Below are 17,342 nucleotides of genomic sequence, written 5' to 3'. Positions count from 1 at the left end.
TCTAATCCTTCAGCTACACTGTACTCTTCTTATGGCTATAGATTCTGTTAAAACTGGTAGCAGTTTCAGGGGTACAGGTCAGCATTTTTCAGTTTCTAGGCACCATGCATGCACATCAAAGATTTATGTTTGAAGAAATAAAAAAATTTAATAGATTAGGCATGATAAATGTGTAAGTTTTTCAATTTGGGGAAACTGTGAGGTGGCGCTTATGTGAGAAGAAAAGTTAGAACTGGATAACAATGTAAGATTCTTTCCCATAACAAAGCTTGAAAAAAAGCTAGAAGGTCTATGGCTTGATAGGTGTGCATTAGGTACCTGGTAAAGAATCCCTTAGTATGTAAGACAGCAGTCATCATACTTGTATATAAAGGTATCCTCAAGTAATTTGGAAAAATTGGATTCTCAGGTTCTCCTGGAGATGTTTGTGATAAGATGTTACCAGCAAATGCAAGTCAGAAACTTATAGCAAATAGCTATAAGGAAGGGAGGAATGGTGAAGGTAGGGAGGGAGGAATGCATGATAGCTGCAATTTAGTTACTTGTGAAACTAGACTATTGGTATATATTAAAAAAATGTGGATATTTGGGTTAGTGGTGAAAACCTTTCCTCAGCTTTCACAATCAATTATAATTTATAAAAATGCAAGTCCTTGTGTATGATTTTTTTTTCTATTTCATTCCCCCAGAAGTTAGGGTACCTATAATGTTGTATAGAAGTCAGATTTTAAAAAGATAACTAAATGACTTGGTATTCCCTGAAATGAACTCTAGATGCGCCGTGTGTTAAATATATAGTGCTCAAGTACCTCATCTCATTTTTTCTCAAGGCTGTCCTCAACACCTTTGTAATTAGCTGCAGTTATATTTGTTGCTTCTGGTATGGCCTTTCTGGTAAGAGGTGGAAGGTAGGAATTGGATCTCACATTTCTCTAGACCTTGAAATGAATGGGCACTGACATCCTTATTTTATCTCACAATTGTCTGTGTAATAATATAGTTAAATGTTGACCATCTAGACTAACAAATAAAAGCATGCTAGGGAAAGCATGGATAGTTAACAACAAATAAATATTTGTTAGAAAATTTTGTCATATAAAACTATAGGGCGCCTGGGTGGCTCAGTGGGTTGGGCCGCTGCCTTCGGCTCGGGTCATGATCTTGGGGTCCTGGGATCGAGTCCCACATCGGGCTCTCTGCTCGGCGGGGAGCCTGCTTCCCTTCCTCTCTCTCTGCCTACTTGTGATCTCTCTCTGTCACATGAATAAATAAAAATCTTTAAAAAAACAAACAAACAAACAAACAAAAAACTATAGTGAACCTCTCAGCTTTCTGTGCCAATACCTTTAACTATTTCCATAACTAATTTTGTTGTCAAACTGTTTAGAATGAGAGTCAAATGCATTGGTTACAGGGTTGGCAGCTCTCCTTTTTTCTCTCTTTTTCTCTGTGTGTGTGTGTGTGTTTTTAATAGTTGCTAACCAATAATTAAACACCTCCAAACTTAGAAACCTTAGCAAATCCTTTGACTAAGCTTGGATTAAATGTGTATCCAGAATATTTAAATGGAATATTGAAAAAATAAAATTCTAGAGGAAGTGTATATATATTAGTAAAGAAAAATTCAGATGATAATTGAAAATAGTTAATGATTTATTTAATTTAGCATTACTGTTAGTTACCTTTAATTCTAGTAACACCTGCCCTGGAGTTAGACCACTTGAGTTCAAATTCTGCTTTTTGTTTTCACAAGGTGTGACTTTAGGCAAATTTTAATTTAAAAAAAAAAAAAAGGACATTTTTGTGCCTTGGTTTCCTTATTGTAAAACAAGGACAATGACATTATCTAAATCCTAGAACTGTTCTGAGAACTAAATGAGATAATACATGTAGCAGTGCTCATTGCAGTGACCAGTACTTTCTAAACATCTAGTAAATACATTCATGCATCTTTTCAGCTATCTCTCCAACATCCATCCATCCATCCATTCATCCGTCCATCTGTCCATCTGTCCATCTATCTAACTTTCCAATGTTTTTAACAGCATAGACTGATGATTTGGGGGTGGGGGCCTTTCCGTTTGCCATTGAATATATAGAACTTTTAAGGTATGAAATTTTACTGGCTAGGGGTGGGGAAGACAAGATAACCCTGGAAATCCAAGTTAGGTATAGAAATCTAGGGGCTTTACTTTAAATCCTCTGGCAAAATATAATACTCCAACTTTATTTCTGCCTATTCATTTAATAATATTTAAGAAGTTGGGCAAAAAAAGAATAATTGAGTGTTTTCTTTATGGAAAATTTTGTACTAGGTACTTGTGGGACTACAGAGAAGCCAGGGTTTTGTTTCTGCCCTTGAATCGTTTGTAATCTGGTTGGGATTACTTTTAAGAAATACATTGATATTATACTTTTTTATAAAAAGGTTAAGTAAATTAGTATGCATGCTATGGACTCTGAGAAACAAATTGAGGGTTTTGAAGGGGAGGGTGGTGGGGGGGTTGGGTGAGCCTGGTGGTGGATATTATGGAGGGCACATATTACATGGAGCACTGGGTGTGGTGCATAAACAATGAATTTTGGAGCACTGAAAAAAATTAAATTTAAAAAGTATGCATTAAGTGTGGAATGAGTGACATAAAAACAAATTTTAGAGCACTTATTAGGAGTGATTAGAAAAGGGGTGGATCATAGTTACTTGAAATAGTTTCAGTTGGCTTCCTGGTGATAAGAAAGGAGGGTGAGGGAAATAGGGGGGCAGACAGAGCAAAGGCCAGCATTGGGGGACAGCAATAAGTGAAGCTTGAGTCTATCAGTCTAGTTAGAATAGAAGGTTAAAGTTAGAATACTAGAAGATAAATTTTGAAAGATTGGTTGGATCTGAATAGAGGGCCTTGAATGCCAGAGTCAGGAGTTTGGACTTTTTTTCTGTCATCAGGGGAAAGCCACCGATGTTTCTTGATCAAAAGAGTGATTTGATGAAGGAAGTTGCAGTCAGATTGATTTGGAGGGGGAGAAAATGAAGTTAGGGAAAACAGTTTAGAGTCCACTGTAAGAGTCTAGATATGAAGTGTAATAAAGCCTTTGTCAGGTGATTATGAGCATGGTAAGAAGGTGTGAGCAGAAGAAATTTTATTAAAGAAGAATTGTTGGAGCTTAATGACAGGCTGGCAGTGAGGAACAAGAATAAAAGGAGACAGATGCAGTGTCATGTTTTGAATTTGGATGATTCCAAGAATGATGCTTTTCTGGGTGTGAATGAATGAGGATGGGTGTTGAAGAAAATAATGATGAAACTAATTTTAAGTTTGTTGAATATGACATAGCAGAGTACATCTTGGTATAAATGTCTAGCAGTCATTTGAGGACTGTTGTATTTCAGGAAGATGAGAGAGCGTTCAGTGTTGGGTATATAAATATAAAAATTATATGATTTAAATATTAAGGAATGAGATGTTTGACAAAAAGAGCATAGAGGAAGAGTAATGTTTAGGTTGGCAGCATTAACGTGAGTGGTATTTTCTGTGATTATATATCACCTTAAGTTTGAAAAGTAAGCTGTTTAGTCATCTCTCCCTCTCTGATTTTCCCTTGCTCTTTCTTTCCAATGTTAGACAATATGTAGACAATATTGCTTATTTACAGTGTGTGTGTATTGTGTGGGGCACCGATGATCCAGTAAAGAACAAGACGGACATGATCTCTAATCTCATGGGATATATAGAATAAGCTTCCTTTTTAAGTAAAAAAAAAAGAAAAACCTTTTAATATTTTCTTCCACTGAGTGTAAGCTTATGATAATATCTTTGCATGCATTTATCTCCCTAGGACTAGAAGACATTCTATGACAACAGGTTTTTTTTTTCTTTCACTTTTGATCCTTTTTTATTATCACTATATTGTATGGAGTATTCTGCAGGAGCATAATTTAGGAATGTGTTAAGTTACTCATCACTTAAGTTCAAAAAACATTGATCACATCCCCCGTGCTGGGTGGTTTTTGTTTTGTTAAACTTATAAGTAGGGTTTCTTGAGCTGGGATGGTGGGGAGGAAGTCTTTATTCTATATTTTGAAAGTGGGCAAGATTAAGGAAAAAGATCTTTTCCTGAAACAGTCTTATTTCTCAAATCCAGACTTCTTTTAATGATGTGAAATTTATCTCAAATTGCAACTAAGTTTGTAACTAGAGATTGGATTTTTGTTTTCCTTTTTTTCTCTCATCCTTATTCTGTTTCTGATTTAGCCATAGAGTCAATCCAGGGTCTTCATCTCGGACTTTTCTCCACTCTTCCCTTATAAAATGGGGTAATGGTGGAGTATGAATGAAGAGTAAGATTGATTCGCCATTTCAGATTTATAAAGGATGAAATGTCTAAATTACATTTAGACATGGTAAGATTCAAGCTCAGGGAATCTTGGGTTGTTGATGGTCCCTGATTCATTCTACTTGCACTCCAGTGCAGTGCTTCTCTCTCTTCCTCAGCTGGCCTGGGGTTTTGTGTGTGTGTGTGTGTGTGTGTGTGTGTGTTGGAGGATTAAAAATGACATTTAGAAAAGTATCAGGTAAAAATGGACTATCTGGCAATTGCTGAAGTGGTTATATATCTCTGTTAAAAGGAGGACATTATTGATGAAAGAGGAAAACCCCTATGTGTGGAGTGTTTTCAGAATGGGAAACATAGTTTTTTTCATACTGGTAGGAATGATGTAAATCTGAATGTTTTAAATCTTGAATTAAATATAAAATCACTTTACGAAAAGAGCTTTTAAAAAAGCAGTTTGTTTGGAGCAACATCTATATTTATGTCTTTGGAATCTTCAGGGTATAGGAGAACCATGTCAAATTTTCAGTGCTTTAGTACTAACCCAGTTTTGAGTTACTGAAATCACTTTCATAGTGGGCCAATCTGGCCACCAAATTTGGAGAAGGATTCCAGATACCGAATGTCTCAATAATAGTTGTAGACATGTGCCCTATGTTTGGTCTTTTTTCTAAACTTGGATAGAGATACTAAATCAATTCGTTAGGTGGATTTTCAACCTGGAAAATACAGGCCACTTTAGAAGAAAAAAAATGAAACTTTTTTTTTTTTTTTAAGGAGAAATTAAGACAAAAGCTTTTGAGGTTGGATCCCGTTTTTGTTTTTTTTTTTTCCCAACCTTCAGAAATGTTTCTAGCCTGGAAGGAAATCTCTTAAAGCATGGTTTTTATAATGGACGTGCTGTTGACATACACTTAACATTATTAGCCCAAATGGCCGTGATATAATTTGTAGGCCTTGTACTCAGGAAAGTTGCGGTGCTCTTACGGTATTTGTATTCACTTTTTACGAATTGGTTTTTCATGTTGTTTTTCATTTTAATGTAATGTAAGACTGATAAATCTTATTGTTAAATAACAAAGATTGCATCATAGCCTTCAGTATTAAAATGCACTCCTTTTTGGGGGAAGCCAGATAGATGTGTTTACTCTGTAGAGAGATTTAGATTTGATTTTTTGTTTTCTTCATGGTAATTATGTTTGCACTTTGCTGATCACTAGTTGTGCATTATTACAATGGAAGGTGACAATTTGATTGTCTTCAATTGGAGAAACAAGTAATTTTATATTCACTAAGCTGTCAGGTAACACTAACTCACAGTACTAAGAGCTCCTGGCAATGCAGCTTGGCACCTATATTTAACTGCTTTGATGCTTGTGTAACCTCCGCTGAATCAGAAATACTTTGCCTGCTGGAAATGGTTTTCAGGGTTGTACAATGAGGTTTTCATTAAGTAGACAAACTGAAAATGAACTGCAAAGCCATGGTTGTTTCTCTCCTCCCCTTTCCCCTTCACCCCTCCTTTATCACCTCCCCTTCCTTGCCTTGTCCTTACCCTTCCCCATTCCTCCTCCTCTTATTTGATAGGAACCTGAAATTTGTACCTTATTTTCATTTACATGGAAGAGAGGAATTGCTGGATTGCTTTATTTAGCTGAAGGAAGGCCTCAAAGATTAACTTCTTTGTATAGTTTTGCTCATGGTCATCACACGCAAGCCTTCATTTTTTGAAACGATCTATCCAACATCAGTTTTCGTATTTCTCTTTTTTTCTGTCAATACTAAAAAGTGAAAATAGAGGTAAGAATGGAAAATCAATGACAGTTACAGCTTCTTGCCCTTTCAATCTGAGAAGTTATTTTTCTGGTTTATGATTTTTATTAATAAGTGGGTAAGATATCTTGTAATTGGGCTTCTAGACTAGTGGATAGGTTTTTTAATTTTATATTTATTTAAGATTTTATTTATTCATTTGACAGAGATCACAAGTAGGCAAAGAGAGAGAGAGGGAAGCAGGCTCCCTGCTGAGCAGAGAGCCCGGAATCGGGCCTCGATCCCAGGAACCTGGGATCATGATCTGAACCAAAGGCAGAGGCTTTAACCCACTGAGCCACCGAGGCACCAGACTAGTGGATAGGTTTTAAACTGACAAAGACATGTTTGGTTTTCAGTTTAAAAATTATGGTTCTCATTTCATGTGAGGAGGAGATTCAAAGTAAGCATATATAAATAAACTGATTCTGCTGCTATTGTAGACAGTTTTCATTCAAGCCACATAGAGGTCTTTCGGCTGAGCTATAAAGTCATTGTGCTTGATTAAAATCCCCTAAGTTAGTGTATATTTATAGTAGCCATTGTTTGGTTTTGCTCTTATTGTTAAGTGACTGATTTTATTTATAAATTCTGGGCCTGCCTTTCCAAAAGAAAGATCCCAAAAAGTTACTGGTTAAAAAAACTGTGAGAAAAATTTGTTATTACTATAAGCAGAAGTATAGATAGAGGTTACATGAAGTCAAGTTGTTTTGATCTCCAGAAGAACTGGATATTCAGAGACACATGTAACAATTGCAGGTTTTCCATAGGCAACCAGGCAGACAGGCTAGTCTTTAGGCTGGTTGCCTGCCTCTTCCAGCAGATACCAACCAATTAGACAGAGGTGGTTACGTGATGTAACATTATCAGGAGAAACAATTCATGACTCAAAGCATTCCAAGACATATGAGCTCTAGTCCAAAGAACAGTCTTAAGCTATATAAAGTGACAGCAATATTGTCAGCTAAATATAAACTCTAGAAACACAAACTTTGATGACTTGAGAAGAATCTGTTCCAGGTAGTCCCTGTTTTGTAAGAACCTCAGAAGGCCTTAGGAGACAATTTTGGTGCTTTGGTGTGAATAATTAGAAGCCTTAGATAAGTCAGAATCCATTAATTTAAGCCCCTTCTTCAACATACTTCAAGGGCCTCAAGCATATTTCATTTGCTTCATCTCTCTTGATCTAACAGATAAATCAATGAATTTTCTTCTAACAGATATTGTCTGTATATGTTATCATGTGTGTTCTGAAAGAACCACTACAAACTTTAAAAGATAGGTTTATAACTCTCAAAGGTAGCTCTGAAAGAAGTTACCTTTTTTTTCCACTGAATTTTCTCAGTTACTTATTAAACAGATGAAAGAGAGAGCAAAAACCTGAAGCTGAAGGAAGTTTGGGGAGGGGGGAAGTTAGGGAGAGGAGGTAATGCTGGATAAAACAACACAAAGAATCAACAGCCACTCTCAGTCTCTACCCTAATGAAGCAGGAAAAGTTTTGAGAGGGATGTCTTCATTTTAATATCTGGAATTGGGATCCTTCTCCACCCCTCAATTCTTAAACAAGGGGATTAGAGGTACAGGAAAAAAAAATCGTTCTTTGCCCTAGGCTGGGTGGACTGGCATCCTTTGTAGGGGTTCCTAAGTATTGTGCATTTTGGCAGCTGAACATATCTGTTACTCATGCTGCTTAAAATGAGAGGCACTGTGTTATATTTTTGGAAAATTAGTTGTTTATTTCTTAGTATCAGATCAATTGCAGTATTAAATTAACAGTGAATTATCTGACAAAAATAAGTCTACCTTGGTAGCCTGGGGCTGAGTTGCAAAAACAAATTGTGAATATTGGCCTGAATGTTTACTTTTTTCTTTAAGTAAACCAGCTATTAAATATTGCTTTATGTTAAAAACTGAGCTTCTTTGGAATAAATGTAATACACCTAACAAGTGACTGCCATTTGATAATTATCTGAGAAGTAAGGAAGCATTTTTAAATATCAAGTTAAAAATATTGTTCCAATAAATTCAGTGACTCTTTTTGATACCTATGTAAATCCCGAAGGATAGTTTTGAAATGGATTCTTCCCAGGCAATAGTTTTTAAAAAAAAAAAAAAAAAAAAAGGTAATTTCAAGTGGTAATGCCCTAAGAGAAAGTTGTTTTAAAATAATCCTAACCTTTAAACACATACAAATAACTATTTCTTAAAAATAACAAGAGCAGCTCGAGCTGGTTTAAAATTCTAGAAAACTTGATTTTCTGAGCTAGATGGCTTAATGTATAGATGTCCATATCCTTACCATTTTATAAAGTCTTGGACCCCTAACCTTAGTTTCTTGTTAAAGAACATAAAGTAAATTTACTGTCTGAATAAGTTTGTAATGGCCTGAACATTCAGATTTTGTGGTGGGGTTTTGGGTTTGAAGTAAAACAATGATCATCTTTCTAGAGATACTCCTACTGACTTCCTAGAAAACATTATCCATTACTGGAGACTTTATTTCCAACAATCTCATTCCCAAAAGTCCTAAGCCCTGAAGTTCTTCCCAATGGCCTGGCATCCTGGGAATTCACTTGATCTTCTGGGCAGAGACATTTCAAGCTCGGGGAACACATGATGGGAATTTAGTTTCATGTGTCCCAAAGATATGTAATTCTCTTTGGAGGTTTTACTTGATAATAGCTATGCCCCAGAAAACCATCTTGTTTAACCAATGTGATAAGTTGACAATGTAGTTTTTCTCTCTGATTATAATGTACTCTGTGTAGTCAATACACTAGTACCATGTGAGTGTAATTTCCTCTTTTATTTTATCTCCAATGCACTGTATTATAAATAAACAGTTAAAAAAAACACCAAACAAATCTGTTGCATCTCCTTTTAAGATTGTACCACTGTAGACACTTGTTCTAGTAAAGTAGAATTGGGCGCATTTGATTGCATTTAAATTTTTCATGCTTCAGCAGTTTGGCTGGGAGCACAGTAAAGAAAAATCCCATGAGCGAGGATAGTTTAGAATAATAGAACTTGATTTTGTGTATTATAGCGGCAACATTTGCGCTGCTTTAGTTAGGGTTGTGTCAGCACTTCCATTATAAACCCCTGTTTTCAGGGGGTATAACTAGGGAGTTTTTTTTTTAATACAAATTAAAAAAACAATTCATTTGAATGATTTTTAAGTTATAATAGTGCAAAAATAAAACAAAGTAAAGTCACATAGAAATTGACCATTTTCACAAGGATTTGGATTATTTTGCAAGAATTTTTTTATGACAGCAGCTAAAGTAAGATACAGTTCTAATACATAGGAGATGAAATTTTTTGTAATGGAAAATTACTAAATGAGCATTAAAAATAAAATTGAGCATCCCAGGTGACATTTTTAAAACATTAACATCAAGTGTATATTTGATTTATGAGTTTCTAAGGGGGGTAGCCATGGTGCAGTGGTTATAGTGAAGGCATTACCAAAAGTCAAGTATCTTTGCAGCTTCCAGAATAGTATAGTTGATCTAGTAAAATGTTTTTAAAAAGGGAAGCTAAAGTAAAGAAATGAATGAGGATGTAATCAGTAAGTTCAAGGATTCTTTAATAAAATAACTGTGTAAAAAGTAATCAGTAAATTGAATCTAATAATCAGAAAATTTAAGACTGACTTAATAAACTTTGCTTTAAAAAGAATTTGTACACATTTTCCTTTTAAAAATACAACAAAACTACCAAACTACAACAAAACCAACAATTAAAAATCAACCTGAAAGAAGCCCAACAATTTTATCAAAAGGAAATGCCTGCAGTAGAACAATACTGCACAATCACCTTTTTCTCTGCTAGCAACATGTTAAGAACTGTAGTAAACTCAAGAAATTAAATAAAATATAAGTAAAGTATGCTTCTTGGAACAAAAATATTGGTTCCTTAGGTAAAGGGAGGGATTTTGAAGTTGAATGTGCCTTCCTTGGTTGTTAACCATTATTGCCCTACATTCCCCCCCCTCCTCGTCCCAGAGCGATGGTGTGAACTGGGGATGAACAGTCAAATTTCATATTGCCTTTTTTTTTTTTTTGGCAGCCTATCTTTCATCTGCAACCTTGATAGACATTTGTATTTGTAGGTGCAAAATAAAAGACAAATTGTGTGATGTTGTAAATAGGTAGCTTTCCTGAATGGTCACTGGAGGAATCACCAGAAGACTGTTGATGAAGTAGAGGTGAAGCCTTTCCTCACTAATTGTATTCAGCGTGTAATTTCTAAACTTCCCTCTGAATTTTGATTTTCAATTAACACTCCCCATTTGAAGATAATTTTCTATTTAATGTAATTGCAGGAAATAATTTATTGGCTGATTAAGACTGAGGGCCCAGCCTTCCTTAAGAAAACACTCTAACAAACCAGCCTTTAAACTCAACTCAGCTTTGGACAGATTTAGTCTATTTTTACAGCTGCATGGTTGTGTTTAATTAGGATTGCACACTATTGTTCATTGGTGCAGTTTATACTTGAAATTATTCTTAAGAGACTTTTCATTTTGGGTTTTGTGTCATGATTAATTTATACTAAAGCAACCATCACAGACATTACTATTGGAAGGAGCCAAGTCACTTTATAATAGAGGATGTTTGTTGGGGAGCTAAAGTCAGTCTGAGTTTTGGCTTATGACTTTCAATTGTATTTAACTGTTTTAAAAGGCAGCAGTAAATTCATTCTTTTGTTTGCAATGTGAATGATTACATTATTGGTACTGTCATTATCTGAACTATGAAAACACTCTTGTTGTTTATGGTAAATTCTGGATAAACTTGCAGACCAGTTATAATTTGCCTGGCTTCACTGCAGTATTTGCAGTGATCCCTGTACAGTGAAAAACATCATTGGTGTTTTTTGGTGTTATTTTCCTTATGTGTGTATGCATTTTTCCACTTGCTAATTTTGATAGAAATTAGTCAAGAATATACTTACTGATTCTTTGATATAGTACTCTTTAGGACATTTCATTTCTTTCTTAAAGAAAATATAGACATTCTCCTACACTTCCTTTCCCCCATTTTACTTTCTAGTATTGAGTCTAGGAGATGAAATTTTATTATTTGTAGAATGATTATTATAAGTAGGTATCAGCATTTTAATATGTTTCAAAGCACTTCAAAAGCCTGTAATACTTTTATTTAGAACTGTGCATAATTAGATTAGCTGATCTTATATTAATTTTTTTCACTGTAGGATACTAAATCTGAGCCCCCTCATTAATTGTGAGAAATTTAGCATTAGCTGTTAAATCCTATGTGAAACATGGGCTGCTACATAAAAACTACTGTTTAAATTGGAATTAACTTAATTATTTTTCTTTGCACTTGATATTTCCTTCACTGCAATATTCATGAAAGCATGTGACAGATTTGTAAATTTAACTGTTAATCTCAGATTTCTAGACCCTTTAATCAGTATTTATTTGTCTGTAGAAACAGTACTAGCAAGTTAATGATTTGCTAATTTGAAAAATGCTCATGTGGTTTCCTATGTTAACTGATTTGTGCATTTTTTAAAAAATGGTACGAAATCAATTAATGTTAAAGAGCAATTAAGGTGGAGATTTTATTCCTTCGTTACACAGCAATTTTAGAGCTAAAGATGCTATAAACTGAAAACAATATAAAGTTTTAGAAAAAATACTTAATTGTCTTTTAAGTCATAAACTTTTGGTGGATTTATTTTTAAACATTTTGCTCAGAAAATCGTCTTGACAAAACACAGAATGGAGACTGTGCAAAGTGCAGTCGATGTTTACTTGTGGGTACATAGATGAATGTTTGGTGTTTGTTTTTGCAGTTTAAAAATATGATGTATAGTAGGCATTTTACTATTTTCACAGCAATTGCTTTGAAGTTTGTATGTACTTTCTAATATAAAATAGAGGCATAGTTATTTCATATACTTAATTGAAATGTTATGAAATTACCCTAAGACTAATCTAACATTATCAGCCACTCAATCAATATGTCCTTACAAGTTAACTCACAGTAGTTGACGCATTTGAAGATCTTTAGAAAAGGATCAGATTGGCACTAAACAGTGTTGGGCCCTGACACTCATAATACCAGGTATAAACTAAGAAGTCAGGACCAAATTTGCTTAGGACTTTCAATGTGTATTACGTACTCTCCTGATTGTATTTTCTCACATAGACTTCTTTAGTTCCCACATAAAGCATAAGAGAATTTTGGATATTTCTACTTTAAAATCATCTTCTTAACTGGCTTATTTGTCTGTTCATTCACGTATTAATTTATTTTTTTCCATTGTTAACCATCAACCTAATTTGATAATCTAGTTGGGAGAACTGGGAGGAAAAATACACACATACATATACTGTCTGTTATGAAGACTTATTCCATGAAAATGTCATTTATGGATTGTTAAGGGAGAAAATGTATAGCAATTACTTTGAAGAGGTTTTCTGACTTAAAAGTGGAGAGGGAGAGTAGAACAGGTAAACTAAGTTCTTTTTCAAAGTGGGTTAGCTCATAAACAGCTCATAAACAATGTGAAGTTAGAAAATGTACATTTTTGTGTTTTTTTTTTTCCGATTTAGTCAAATGTAAGGGATGGTTTGTTCTTTTGTCAGTGATGGCATTTTGGATCCATGCTATTTCCTTCTTCTGCAGAAGAATGTCTTCCAAGCAAGCCACCTCTCCATTTGCCTGTGCAGCTGATGGAGAGGAAACGATGACCCAAGATTTGACCTCAAGGGAAAAGGAAGAGGGCGGTGATCAACATGTGGCCTCCCATCTGCCTCTGCACCCGATAATGCACAACAAACCTCACTCTGAGGAGCTCCCAACACTTGTCAATACCATTCAACAGGATGCTGACTGGGACAGCGTTCTGTCGTCTCAGCAAAGAATGGTGAGCTTTTCAAATCTGGCTGCTATCCTTAAGTGTGTCTGTTAGTATGCCCGCATCACACATAGGTGTTTTAGAAAAAGCTCAAAATTCATATCATAGAGTTACTTGTGTTTAGATCATGAAACAAGCATGTATATATTATTAATATTACTAATACACTAGTAATTGGGAAAAATTGGAAAACGGTTTGTGATTTAGTTTTTATCCATTATTAGGTCAACTTGCCAAAGATATTTAATTTAATTTGGGGGTAGGTTTGGTTATCTTGTTCTCTGAACCTCTTAATAAGGTGGCAGACTTGATAATGACACAAAATAAGTATGATCAAATAAAGTGTGGCTATGTATTAACGTTATATATTAAGCAAACATGTCTATGAATGAGGTCATATGGTGAATATATCTTCAGAGGGGAAATGCAGGTATTTGTCATTTTTAATGGTCATTTTTGATTTATAATAAAGCTTTTCTCACTTATGTGCCTGTATATTAATTTCAAAAGGACGGGCAAAGCTCCTGAGTATCAGTCAACCGACTACAGGAGTTTTCCCTGAAGGTAGAAACAGCAACATCAGATACATGCAGCATCTTAGCCAGCTTTCCCATGTGAAATTCTGTCTGTAACCATTGAAACAGAAGCCACAGTAAGTGGCACTGTCTAGTTTAAAACAAAAATACCCAGTTTTTTAGCATCTAGAACTGACCAAACCTTAACATATTTTATTAGATTAGGAATTGACAACCTATTTTGCATTTCTTAACTTTTGGTTATGTTAATGAAAGACATTTTAAGTGGGTTGTGAGGAAAAGTTTTATTCTTTAATAAAAACAAGGTAATATTTAAAAACGCCTTTACTATTGATAACATGTATTTAAATTTTTGCTCTGTGCTTAATGTTTAATGTCAAAGACTTGATTTTATAAACTATGGAGGAAGACATCCTTCTTTCTCAGCTGATTTTGCAGACACAGCTAGTACCCTGAAACAGCAGGTGAAAAGTAAGTGAATGGAAGGAAAGATAAGACTTTTCTAGACCTTGGTTCATAAGACGTTGTCATTATACAGTTAGATAGCTCCAGTGAAAGATGTCTTTTCCTTGCATGGGGGAAAGAGGAGAGTATAAAAAGGCAAGGCTAAAAGACTAAAAGTCTGTTTTTCTGATTAAACTGAATCATTTTTTTTCTTTTTTTAAAGATTTTATTTAGTTATTTGACAGAGAGAGATCACAAGTAGGCAGAGAGGCAGGCAGAGAGAGAGAGGAGGAAGCAGGCTCCCTGCCGAGCAGAGAGCCCGATGCGGGACTCGATCCCAGGACCCTGAGATCATGACCTGAGCCGAAGGCAGCGGCTTAACCCACTGAGCCACCCAGGCGATAGCAAGGGTGACACAGTCCCTGCTACTGGCTTTTCAAGAAGATAGCAGGCCCATGTTTTATCTTTATTTCATCAAGTGTTTATTATAGAGTACCTTCTCTGGGCTCAGCATGCTACTAAGTGCTGGCTGTACTATGGTGAAAAAACATGCAAGATGATGCTTTCTTGGAACTTATATCTAGGAGAGGAGACAGAAATTAAATAAATATACATACATTAATAGATAATTAAAATTGTGATATGTGTTAGGAAGAAAAAGAACAGAATACTATGTGAGAAATAATGAGATAAGGCATAGAGGGATAGGAATGCCTTCTCCGACCCAAGGATGATAAGAACTAGCCAGGCAAAGAATAGAAGAAAGAATAAAAATAGCAGAAGGAACAGCATGTGTGACATATTTGAGGTGGGAAAAATATAGCTGAGCATCAGGAAAGGAAAGATAGTCTTTGGGGTGCCAGTTGGTTAAGCATCTGACTCTTGGTTTCAGCTCAGGTCGTGGTCTTGGGGCCGTGACATGAAGACCCTGTCAGGCTTCAGGCTCAGTGGGGAGCCTGCTTCGATTCTCTCTCTCACTTTGCTTCTGCCTCTCCCCTTGCTCTCTCTCTCTCACTCTATAAAATAAATAAATATATATAAAAAAAGATCGTCTTTGAGGCTGGAGTATAAACGAGTGAGGATGCAGTGTAACTTCAGATCTTGTTGGAGAGACAGGTCGGGGTCGTATCCAACAAGACCATAGAGATAATGTTATGGAAGTGATGTTTGATTATAAGTGCAATGAAAAACCATTGAAGGGGGCGCCTGGGTGTCTCAGTGTGTTAAGCCGCTGCCTTTGGCTCAGGTCATGATCTCAGGGTCCTGGGATCGAGTACCGCATCGGGCTCTCTGCTCAGCAGGGAGCCTGCTTCCCTCTCTCTCTCTCTGCCTGCCTCTCTGCCTACTGTGGTCTCTCTCTGTCAAATAAATAAATAAAATCTTTTAAAAAAAAGAAAAAAAAAGAAAAACCATTGAAGGGTTTTAAAAACACTGCAGATAGATCACTCTGGCTATAGTATGAATAGATGGGAAGGAGACAAGAGTGAAAGGAACAAGACCTGTTGGGAGCCTACTTCAGAAGTCCAGGTAAGGGGGCGCCAGGTTGACTCAGTCAGTTGGGCATCCAAGGACTCTTGTTTCAACTCAGGCAAGGGTCTCCCGGGTTGTGGGATGGATTCCCCTGTCAGGCTTGGTGCTTAGCAGGGGGTCTACCTGAGATTCTTCCTTTCCCTCTGCCCCTCCCCCCTGTTCATACATGCTCTCTCTCAAATAAATAAATGAATCTTAAAAAAAAATAAAATAAAAAAGGAAGTCCAAGTAAGAGATGGTAGTGGTTTGGGCTAGTGTAGAGGTAGATGGGATATAGAGAAGGGGTGGATTCAAGATCTATTTTGCCACTTATGCCAAATATAGTCATGGACAATAAAAATAATGACATTGAAAAATATAGGTTGAGACAGAAATAATACCCTTCAAATTTTACTTCTTCAGAGAACATGTTACTTATTTTCCTTAGTAAAATTTGTTTGTATTTTGGCAAGTGCCAGTTTGCATCAGTGAATTACTCTCAAAGTTTTATGATCTAAAATTTTGTCAGAAAATAGATACTAATAATTTGCTTACCAAACTAACATTAAGAGGGATTTATGGTAGTATAAAATAGTTTAAATTTACAAATATGTTACATATTAGTATAAAAGAAATCATATTTGCTGGAAATGTTTTCAAACTTTCACTCTCTTTTGATATCAAGCACTGCTTTCCACTGGAGCCTTTGTGTATTCTGAATGTCTGGAAGCCAAAATATTTTGTTTTAACTCCCACTCTATAGTATTTCCCAGCTGTGTACTTATATGGTATAATAAAAGGATTTAACAAATGGGAAATAGCAGCTGCATTTGGAAATTCCCTTTGTGCTCCCTTTTCATTCGATAGATTCAATAATGTGTAACAACTGTAGCATCAGACCTGTAGTGACTTACACTGTGAGTATCATATCACCAACCAATTTTTCTTTACAAGGAAGAGAAACAATAGAAGGATTCTCAGTTTCTGGGCAGTCCTGCAAACCTACATATAGAGTGTGTGTGTGTGTGTGTGTGTGTGCACATGTGTGTGTGTGTGTGTGTGTGTGTGTGTTGGGGGATGGGGAGACTTTGACTAAAGTAAAATTTAATAAACACTTTACCTCATTCTACTTTCAAATAAATATGACATCCAAAAGTATTGTTATGAAGTTAAATGAAACTTGGTAGTTCTCATCAATGGATCATACTCACTACCCACTGTAATTGAACCCCATAAAATAGCTGTGGAGAAATAAAATGTAAAAGTAAAAAACAACAACAACAATTCTACTAGTACCTATTCAGTTTCCATTGTTATTTACTTTTTGTAATGGGTCTCGTGAACAGTTAGAAACAGGCACTAAAAATTTCTTATCTGCTGGGTTCAGGAAGGTTTTACTTTGAAATATCAAGACCACAGAAGAGCTTTACTGCAAGAGATGGTGAAGACAAGGCAGAGAAGTTCCACTAATCTGCACTTCCTGATTAGAAAAAAAAAATCTTGAAATGTTGAAATTCTGATCATTTTGATGTGGTGTTCCAAAAAATTAGAGACCACTCAGTTTCAAAGAAAAAAAAGTGTTCATTATGGCATAAAGCAAAGGAGAATAGAAATTTTAGAGACTGGAATTCAGAGACCAATTTGAGATTAAGAGTTTGGATTGTGAATTTAATTATAATTACTTATGTTAGAGATGCCCCAATGCTTGATTTTAAGTTTAGTGTGCTATGTTAATTGATAAATTGCATTTGAAGGCTGAAAAGTTAGTGTAAATAAAAATTCACCATCCTTTACCGTTCATTACACACAGCCACTACTAT

At 35.5% G+C, this 17,342-nt stretch overlaps 1 protein-coding gene across 1 annotated transcript in view; it reads left to right on the top strand.

The window, feature by feature from the left end:
- SOX6 (SRY-box transcription factor 6) overlaps positions 1 to 17,342 on the top strand; it is a 368,043-nt gene that overhangs the window by 2,278 nt on the left and 348,423 nt on the right. Inside the window, exon 2 of the mRNA XM_044258889.1 lies at positions 12,802 to 13,042. Within this exon, the coding sequence (XP_044114824.1) occupies positions 12,802 to 13,042 (241 nt within the window). The remainder of the gene's footprint in view (positions 1 to 12,801; positions 13,043 to 17,342) is intronic.

Source organism: Neovison vison, chromosome 7 (assembly GCF_020171115.1).
Source record: "Neovison vison isolate M4711 chromosome 7, ASM_NN_V1, whole genome shotgun sequence".
In the NCBI taxonomy this organism is placed as follows: Eukaryota; Metazoa; Chordata; class Mammalia; order Carnivora; family Mustelidae; genus Neogale; species Neogale vison.
Note: the sequence above shows the minus strand (reverse complement) of the source record. Positions and strands in the feature narration are given on the sequence as shown.